Source organism: Callorhinus ursinus, unplaced genomic scaffold, assembly GCF_003265705.2.
Source record: "Callorhinus ursinus isolate GAN/ISIS: 27379988/994484 unplaced genomic scaffold, GSC_fseal_2.0 scaffold31, whole genome shotgun sequence".
Lineage (NCBI taxonomy): Eukaryota > Metazoa > Chordata > Mammalia > Carnivora > Otariidae > Callorhinus > Callorhinus ursinus.
Genome location: NW_027397093.1, coordinates 14,640,152 through 14,650,257, shown reverse-complemented (window position 1 = coordinate 14,650,257; position 10,106 = coordinate 14,640,152). Strand labels below are relative to the sequence as shown.

At 56.0% G+C, this 10,106-nt stretch overlaps 1 protein-coding gene across 1 annotated transcript; it reads right to left on the bottom strand.

Annotated features, from left to right (window-relative positions):
• Positions 1-2,258: 2,258 nt before the first annotated feature.
• Positions 2,259-10,106, bottom strand: NODAL (nodal growth differentiation factor). The gene is made up of 3 exons (XM_025850171.2): positions 9,911-10,106; positions 4,692-5,389; positions 2,259-3,289 (listed from the first exon to the last, which is right to left on the bottom strand). The coding sequence occupies exons 1-3, from the start codon at positions 10,104-10,106 to the stop codon at positions 3,137-3,139; spliced, it is 1,047 nt and encodes a 348-aa protein (XP_025705956.1). The 3' UTR covers positions 2,259-3,136.

Below are 10,106 nucleotides of genomic sequence, written 5' to 3'. Positions count from 1 at the left end.
CCCAGACAGCGGCTTTCCCTTTTTCCGAAGAGGGCTGCCTGTGCCCCCAGGGGCACCTGTCAGAAATGCATCCCCTCGGAGGTCCTAAACTAGGCTGTGCTGCAGGAGCATCCAATTCCTTGCTATTATTAAACCAGTGAGTCCCACGTATTAATACCGCGAACAAGAATTCTGTCCCGTTGGAGATGCGAACAGAGGTCCGCAGAGTAAAAGTGGACTAGAGGAAACATTTTCCCGTCCACACAGCGGCGAGGTTTAGTTCTGAGGCTTCAGACTGAGCCAGCCTTGAAGTCCAGCCGAGCTGCTTAGAGGCCGCATTCCTTCTGCCAGGATTCTCTCAGGTAGGCGAGGGTTAAGAACTACCCCTTTCTGGGTGGCCGTGAGGCTCAAGGAAGGCTTTGCTTAATCTGGGGCCTGGCACATGAAGAGTTCGGGAAAGGGCTGGAGCACAGCCCAGTTGGCGTGGCGGCCAGAGGTCAGCCAGCTGGGCCTCCTTTGCCTTGGGAGTGAGCGAATTTGGGCGTGGAGCAGGCTGTGGGCTGCACCCACCACTCAGCCCTGGGACCTCTGGAAGGACTCTTTAGGGGAAGATGGGGCCAAACCCTTCTGCTAGCACTTCATACATCCTTTCCTCTGCACAGAGGCAGGTAGGATGCTAACTTCCAAGGCAACTTAGGAATGGGGTGGTGGTGGGGGGGGGAGAAGGGGAGACAGGTGGAGGCAAACCCCCACAGTGGTGCTACTGGAGTCCCAACCGCCTCCCAACCCCGTTTCTGCTTCTCTCCTTCCAGTCTTTCCTTTTCTCCACTCCTATGTACCTCCAGGCCCACCCCCTGTCCCGGCCAAGGACAGTAAGGCATCCAATTGTCCCCACTCAGCTACCGGCCTGGCACGGCTCAGTACAGTAGACCTTTGCCTTGAGAGCACGTTAAAATAACCATTCTGTGAGAGCCCCATCTGGCCCCCAGGTTAGGGCAGGACTCCGTTCTCGGGGGCAGTATTTCCTCCACACACGGGGCGCAGGGTATGAAGCCATGTTGCCAGGCTTGGCCCCAAACGCCTCTGGCCCTGCAGCACGATGACCCACTGCCGACAGGCCCAGGACGGAGCTCTCAGCAGGGCTCAGCAAAACGAAGTTCCACTCCTTTGCGCCTGCCGGCCTCGTCAGTGAGGTTTGCTCTGAGTCAGTGGAGCTGCTGACTGTAAACTCTCCCACAGCCATGGCCGCAAGGAGCTTGAACTTTCGCTTTCCTGGCCCTCGCCATAGAAGAAATGTTGGGCACCTATTTAGTAAGGAGGACGCTCTCAAGCCCCAGGGTTGGGATTTTCACTTCCCAGAACCTCGGTGTGGTAGTGGGATTGGGTCCAAATGTTTGGTTCCAAAGGCTAGGCCTTGACCCCAAAGTAGGGGAGCAATTAAGCTGCTATTAAGGACAGTGCCCCTGGGGCTCCAGAGACCAGAGGCCGAGTTCTTGACTCCGCCCCTCCTAGCTGTGTGGTCAGGCCCCCGGGACGGGATAAAAAGCTGGCCTCATAGGGGTTCTGAATAGAGTCAGCTGCAGAACCCTATTGTGATTCGGGATTGCGGTGACCGCAGGTCTATTTCCACCCCAGGAAAGGAGCAGCTAGAGCGGCTTGGTTGCTGAATCAGGGCACTGAGGTTTCTCAAGCCCAGGCCTGGCTCTAGCCTCGCCAACCTTGGCCTAGGCCAGGATTACTACCTTGACTCAGCCAACGCTGTAATCGAGTCAGGAGGGGTTCCCACACGATGGGGCTCATTCTCCTAAGCCTGGAGCAGAAGTTGACCGGCTTCTTGGGGAAGCAGGGGTAGAACTACCATAGACTCGCATTCCCGCTAGATTGGCCCCCTCACCCCGCCAAACAGAAACAGCCCCTGTTCTGGCAATGCTCAATGAGGTCAGCTAAAAGAGAAACAGGATCACTGCCTTTGGGGTCTTTTCATCCAAAAGGCAAAGCTGTGCTCAGGTGCTTTGGGTAGAGCTTCCCACAAGAAAGGTGGGGTTCCTTCTGCTGGGCTGCTAGGTGGAACCCGAAATCAAGCCCGACTGTGAACCCTGACCAACAGAAGAGCAGGTAAAGGTTAGAGAGAGAGGGTACGGCAGGCCTGGGGCTCAGCAGGCTTCGTAAGCTGCAGAGGGAGATGGGGATAAGGCCCAGAGGACAGTCCGCGATGTAGGACCTGCTAACACACATGTTATAGCACTTCATAGGAGGAGGCTGAGCAAGGAATCACTCACCTGAGGCCACACAGCTTCTCAGCGGCCCGGGTGTGACCATAAGCCAGGTCTTAGGCCACCCTCGCCCCTGCTGGACGGGAAGCTCAGGGGCCTCATTAACAGCACACAATGAGAGACCGAGGTGAACTCTCACCAACTTTAATAGACTCGGATTGTGTGTGCCCACGCAGGCTGGCTGGGGGGTGCCTGAGGGCTCCACTCCTGGAGTCCAGCGTGGGCAGCTCTCTGGAGGAGTTTCTGCCTCTCCCTGCAAAGGCACCAGCTGGCCTAGGAGGACTTCACAATGGCTGTATTGTTTGTGCAACTCATTAGCAAAGACCCACCCCGGGGAGCCTCCAGACAAGGCCAGCGGATCGCCACTGGCCTGCCCGAAACAGGTGGGGGCTTCCCTAAACCAGCCGGAGGCAAGAGCCAACTGTTTCTCCTTTAACACAGTGAACTTCATCTTGGCAGGGGTGGGGGTGGTCAAAGACCACCTTTGAGAATACATAAAAGTTATCGGTAACCTGTCCTACCTCAAAGATAAATGCACGTACGCCCCAACTTTTGCATATCATTTCTGAGGGTTCATAGGTTAAGAAGTCAAGTAAAGAACCCTTGCCCTACTGCTTTTAGTCACCACTGTCTCTTCAGGAAAGAGAACAGCCGACCAGCCTGCCGCCCAGGCTTGCTCCTCTCTCTCTCCCAACAGACAGCAGCCTCTGTGTGAGCCTGACCCCACAGAGCCTTCCTTTACAGGGCAGGCAGCTCTTCCCCCTCTGGCAAAAAGAGCAACCTTCCCCCCTCTGTGTCTCCTCATTGCGTTAGATGGTTCTCGTGTCTTCTAGGACCTTTCAACTCCCAGGGAACAGGCAAATCCGGACCCCGCCAGGATCCCCTCAAAGGCACCCACATTCTTCCACAATCATGTCTTTATGATGGTCTAGCAGGACTCTGCCATTGTCCACGTACAGCATGCTCAGCGGCTTGGTCTTCACGGGGGCACAGCAGGTAGAAGGGACTCGGTGGGGCTGGTATCGCTTCAGCAGACTCTGGGGGAGAAAAGTCAGTTAAAATCAGTTTCTGGGTACAAAAGCAGAAGAAAATCGTTCTCATAAAGGAATCAGCCTGCCAATATACATCATCAACTCTTAACATGTAAAGTAACTTTACAGGCTGTTTAAAAAAAAAAGAGCTAAACAGGAGATTCTAAAAGCTGTATCTGGGTAGAGCAGTAGCAAACAGACATGTCCTCCTATTGTTTTAGTCTAGAGTGCATGCCAATTCCAAGAAACTCCTGGTTTCGTTCCAGAAACATGAAGCAGAAGAGAGTCATGAGGAAATCCTTGTGGGATTTGCTTTGTTGCCCAGAGAAGGGCATATAGAGTCAGTAGGAGAAAAGGTAACAATCCCTTGGCCCCCTGGAACTGGGCCCCGTCCCTGTGGTCCAGTGAGGTCTTTCTTTTTGGATCCGAGTGTCAGAGTTGCTATTGGGACTCTCTGGGTCACTGGGGGGTCCCCCTGATCATGCAGCAGGGAGGTTCATGGAGCAAAGTCCCAGGAGAGGCTCAGGCCTTTGCCTAGGAAAGGTCCTGCAGGGCTCTGGCCCCACCGGTGCTTCCCTTGTACGAGCTCAGCTCACATGCTCCCCAGAGCCTCTGAACCCCAATATCAGGGCCACCACGTTAGGCTCTATTCCACCACCTTCTAGAACTCAGGCCGATCAGTGGCACGGGGTGGTAGTCTTGGGCCCTCCCTACTGCAAAACGGTGTCCAACTCCTGTTTTAGGTGGCAAAAGTACAGTGGCTAGCACAGGACTACCCCAACCGTGGCCCCATAAATGTGGCCCCCATTCCACCGGTGAATCACAGACTTCTAGTAGTGATGACACATCATCCAACGTGCCGGTCACCAGCCAGCAGATACACACGCGGGGTACATCTCATCTCATTTAACCCTACAACATTGCTATGAACTATGGCATTGCCATCCCCCTTTCACAGGCGGGAAAGGTCAGGCTCAGACAGAGTAAGCAACTTGATCAACCTCACACAGCTAATATGTACGAATCAAAGCCAGGTTTATTCCCAGCGTCCAGATTCTGAACGTCCTTTCCTAGAATAGTCAGAGCTGGGGAGAAGCGGAGGCCTTCTAGGCTACACCCTCCACCCCTAATTTTATGAAAGACAAGGAAGAAGACCTAAGGAAGCAAGGTGTTCAAGGTTACCCAAGGGGGCGTGGCTGCATGTAGGCCCTCTGAGGATCGTGTCACAGGCCATCAGTCTCTCCCAGGATAGGAGCCGGCACACTGTTGGTGCCCGAATAACAGGGAACGAATGAACAGCAATTTACAAGCAAAGCCGGAGTCCTGTGCCCACCCCCCCCGATCGGGCAGTATGGCCCCCTCTCCCCCACAGCCCCCTGCCACCCCTCCCCTTGGCAGGGCTCCGCACCTGGATGTACGCGTGGTTGGTCGGATGGAACTCCTCCCCCACGGGGCTAGGACACTCGCCCTCGCAGCGATAGGCATTGTACTGCTTGGGGTAGATGATCCAGGAGCCCCATCCAATGAGGTTGAAATCCACTTGGAACTTGACCTTCCGACACAGCTGGCTTTTGTCCGGCAAGTGGTGTCGACGGTGCCGCCTGCCCCTCTCCTGGGACAGCTGTCCCTCCCGGGCCCGCCAGGAACTCTCGGCCTCCCACAGCAAGGTGGAGCCGCCCAGCTGCCTCCGCTCCGCGGACAGGTTGGAGTAGAGCATGAGGAGTGCACTGGCGACAGGCAGCGTGGGAGGCCGCTGCTGACACTCTCCAACCAAACCGGACATCTGCTCCTCCAGCTGTCCAGGGTGCTTCAGCCACTTGGAGAGTGGCCTGGTCACCTCCAGGACCATGCTGCCCGAGGAAAAAGTGACCTGGGACAGAGGGACAGCGAATAGGTCCATCCGAAGATGCTCCCGGCAGTCAGCTGGGTCCTGCTCCGCATCCGGCTTTAGCTGGTGGAGAATCTCGACGGAGAGTGGCACGCCAGGGGGCAGGTCCACAGGGCTGGACAGCTGCAGCCGGAGCTCAGCCCACACCAGATCCTCCACTTGGCTCAGGAAGGAGAAGTCAAAAGCAAACGTCCAGTTCTGCCCGTCCACCTCCACATCTGGGTGGGGAAAAACGGGGAAGGAAGCAGAGTGAGTGGGGGCCCCCTGCAGCCTCATCGCTGTAACAACCACCAGAGCTCGTGTTGGAGCCTTAACCTGATAGGAATCCTCTCGGTGCTCTCAGCCCAGCCCCTAGGCGTTGGGAACGTGGAGTCCACTTTAGTCCGATTCAAATCACAGCCCTGAGAGGTTAAATCACCCGCACAAGGTGGCAGAGCTAAGAATGAACCTGGATTTGCCCAACCGCAAAGCCCAAACTCCAAATCACGTCACCGTTCTGCGGCTCCCTCCAAGACACCCGAGAGCTGGAGAACAACTGGTAGAAACTGGATGAGTTCTCCCTGCTCTCTGGCCAAACCCTGAGCTCTCCGACCTAAACCCTCAGCCTCCACCGACCCTGTGACCCTGAGCAAGTCACCTTCCCAGACTCCGCCTTCTCATTGGAAAGGGTGGCCTATTTCGTGGGCACATTGAGGTTGATACGCGTATCATGGAAAGGCAAGGCTCGGTGGCCTCAGGGGGACACAGGCAGCAGAATCCCAAGACTGGCCACCCGATGCTCCGCCCACTCCTAAGTTTCTGCAGAGGCAGAAACTTCAGGAGTTCTTGACAACCTGACGCATAGGCTTCTACAAGCATTCTAAGCATGACTTTGCGCTGACCGGGCAGTTTTCCACCCCGTGGGCTTTCTCATCTACCTGCAGGGTGCTTATCACCTCCCCCCCCCCCCCCCCGCCAGGGGCATTCCCACACCTAGGGCAGACACGGCAGCACACACACAGCCCCTGGCCCTGTTCTACCCCCCCTTCCCAAGACAACTCAACCCAAACTGGATGACAAGGAATGGGGAAGCACATTCCATTCATTTTAGTCCTGGACTAATTTGGTCCGATGTCTGGGAACAGCATGTTTTTGTGGATTTTCAGGTCACCTAAAAGTGACCTTTAACTTTTTTCAAGCCCAGTTTCCTTTTCTTTGCAATGGGAACGGTCATGCCCTACCCATCCCTGCATCCTCACCAGTCCTCATGGAAATAAAGAGACTTGTCGCTAAATCAAAGTCAGGGATCATCCCTTAGGAAAAAACACTAACCCTTTCGTGAATCGAGCTCAAGGGTGGTGATGGTCTCCGATTTAGGTCTACTCTGGGCAGACCACTAACAGTTTCCTTTTTTTTTTTTTTTTTTTAAGGGTCTCATAGAGCATCTTTGGTCAGATGGTAAGTGAATTTCTCTGAGAAATCCAAACTGCATTACAAGGAGGCCGTCCCAGCTTCAGCCTCCTGGCAGCTTCTCCCAGCCCACCTTCAGCTGCTCTTCTTCATTTCCACTTCCCTCCTCATTAGCACCTGCAGGGGGCAATAACCGGCCCCTGGCTAGCAACTCTCCCCGGAGGTGTGGGGAGGAGGCAGGCATTCCCCCTTGGCCACCACAGCACCCCCTAGCCACCTGGGGATTAGGTGGGACCTGCAGCAACTCCTGGCCACCTGCACCAGGAATTAAAGACTTTTTATCACAAGTAGCCACAAATGGCCTTTTAGAAGAAGACATTCCAGCCCAGCAGGTTAAGAGCAGAACGCTCCGGTGCGTTCTGTGAGGCTTCAAATTCTGCCACTCGCTGTTGAACATTGGGCAGATTACTTTCCTTCTCTGGGCCTCAGCTTCCCTCTTGGTAAAAGGAAGATAGTGACAGTATCCACCTCGTGGGAGTGTTAGGATTTACTGAGATAACGTGCGTACAGCGTTTTGCCCAGCAGAGCCAAGGTACAGCAAATGTTGGCTGTCGTCAACCACTTCCTTATTATTGCCGATGGCCAAGGTTAGAAATGAAGGTGTCCAGATAGGTAGTGAGGGACCTGGACATAGAAGCAAAATCATCTGGGTGCCTGGGTGGCTCAGTTGGTTAGGCGACTGCCTTCGGCTCAGGTCATGATCCTGGAGTCCCTGGATCGAGTCCCCGCATCGGGCTCCCTGCTGAGTTGGGAGTCTGCTTCTCCCTCTGACCCTCCCCCCTCTCATGCTCTCTCTATCTCATTCTCTCTCTCAAATAAATAAATAAATAAATAAGATATTAAAAAAAAAAAAGCAAAGTCATCTGTTCCCAGAATGGACAATGTGTATGGAGTGCACCTGCCCCGGGTGAGGAAGAGTCTTTGACTCCATGACCCCCACCCCTGGCCAAGGGCTCCCTGGGAAACAGCGCTGATAGGTTCTCTTAGAGCTGGCTCTGGTTCTTGTTAGGACAGGGGTGCCTAATCTTCTGGGGCTCACGGATGCCTGATACAAGCTAAGAATGCTCCCACCTGTACAACAAATGTGACTTGGGGTAAATATCTGGAGAGGGTTCATGGACCCTGAAACCGATCCAAGCCCTGGACAGAGTTGACCCACAGGCCCCAGTGTGATCTTGACCCACGTCTAGTTCTAAAGAAGAAAGTGGGGGCACCTGGGTGGCTCAGTCGGCTGAGCATCTGCCTTCAGCTCGGGTCATGATCCCAGCATCCTGAGGTCGAGTCCCACGTGGGGCTCCCTACTTGGCGGGGAGTCTGCGTCTCCCTCTCCCTCTGCTCATGCTCTCTCTCACTCTCTCTCAAACGAATAAATAAAATCTTTAAAAAAATAAAGAAGAAAGTGGGTGGGCCCATGCCTTTGGGTTCTCTCCCCTCAGACAGAGTGCTGAGGCTGAGTTAGGACTTGGGGCTCTAGAGGAAAGGAGGGTGTAGGTATGACATTAAGCATCCACTGTGCATTGTTATAAACTCGGAGGATAATCGCCACTATCTGCTTCCCGAGCAGAGCCTGGTCTCCTTCAATCCTTACCACTATTACAGGTGAGAAAACCGAGGGTGTTTCAAGAGGGCCAGAGGCAGATGCAAACCCACTTTGGTTAGACTCCAACACCCACTTCCCTCTTTCCTGGGGTGGCTTACAGATAAACCCGAGGGAAAGGAGTGTTTAGAACATTCCTTCTCCATCAGTGTCCCTCCAGGCAGGCTCTTCTTGCTGCTTTTAAAAAAAATGAAGCCAATTCACAACACTGAAAGTACTTAATGCCACCGTACACTTAAAAAGAGGTAAAATGTTCGATTTTGTCATGTATATTTTACCGCGTGTACACACCAATGAGGCAGAAACCAGTCCCCTGCTTTACAGAAGGGGAAACTAGAGAACTCAACGGACATGCAAGGGACCCACTCGGAATTGGGAAGCAGGCTTTGAGGGACCAGGACTCAGTGTTCCAGTCTCCCGGGCTGTCAAACCCCCACGAACCTTCTGAAACTCTCCAGAAGGACGAGTGAACTGAAAAAGGGCACCCAGCACCCCTTTGCCCAGCCTCCTCCCGGCACCCAGCTGTCTGGTAGAGGGACTGAGCAGAGCACTCCAGTCATTTCCAAGCCGGCTCACTCCTCCAGTGTCCCTAGTCTGCCTGGTCTCCAGATGACCCTTCGGGAGAGGGTCATCAGCTGTCTGACCCCAGACGTGGCTGGCCAGGGAGCTAGGAGCCCCCACCCCCAGACCACAAGGAGCTGGCGGGTGGCCAATTAGATCAGATTATCGGATGTGGATTGCGCCCCAGCGAGGGGGAGGGCCGTCTGGCCCCAGCTGGCGGAGGGAGGCGCAGGCCGAGCAGGGCGGCAGGGGTCTGCCCCCGACCCCAGGCGTCAGGATGTGGATTGCAAGGGGCAGGGGACGCGGAGGGACGGCTCCCTCTGCTCCGCACACACCTGCCCGGCCGGCCCGACGCCCAGAACGCCCTGCCCTGTTTCCGAGGGTGATCCTCCCCAGTCACCATGGTCGCTGAGTGCTTCCCCCATCCACGTCTAGGCTCCGAACCCGAATCACTCGGGACCCTGACCCCTTCCCAGCCTGGACTCGAGTTCCCAAGCCTGCCTCAGTTCCCGACTCTGGGGCACCCCATCTCTAGTCCCGGATCTCTGAACTCTAATCCCTGAGGTTACATGCACCGTGCTGGGTTTCGAAGCTCGCAGTCAGCCGGAGACCCTCCCGGCGCCAGGCAGCACCCATTCACTCTCACGCGGGAAAAGAAAAGAAATCCACAAAATGTATGTAGCAATACTAACGACCATTTATTACTATGCCCGGTTTCGTGCTAAGCGTCGAATGTGCTTCGTCACCTAGCTCTCGCCACCGTCTTCTAAGGGAGGTACAGTTGTCCCCATTGCAGGGAAGCGCACACCGAGGCGCCGCGAGCTTACCTAATTTAACAAGTCGGCTCGGTCCAGTGGCGCAGTCGGCCTCCCACCCTCCAGCACCGCGCGCTGCCCACCCTGAAGCAAGATGCGGGTCGCAAAGTTCTCCGCCCTGGGCCCCTCCCGATGCCACCATCCCCTCCACCCGCCGACCCCGCGCGCCCAGCCGGTGCCGACGCCGAGCCACCCCGGACCCGGACCCCGGACGCGCGCTCCCAGCCCGGTGCGCCCTCGGCCCCGGGCCGCCCACCCGCAGCCCGCCCCGGCGCCCTTCCCGAGTCCCGAGGCGCCCCGGCTGGGAGCCTGCCTACCTTGCGCCTGCAGGCTGCGGATGATGTCCGCCCGGGGCAGCGGGTCCCGGTAGAGGCTCAGCATGTACGCGAGAGGGGACGGCGACGAGGGCTGCACCCGCGTTCGGAGCGGCACCGGGGCCACCGTGGCGGCGCCCGCCTGGCGCAGGACCCACCAGGCGTGCAGGAGGAACAAGGGCAGCTGGGGGGCGAGCAT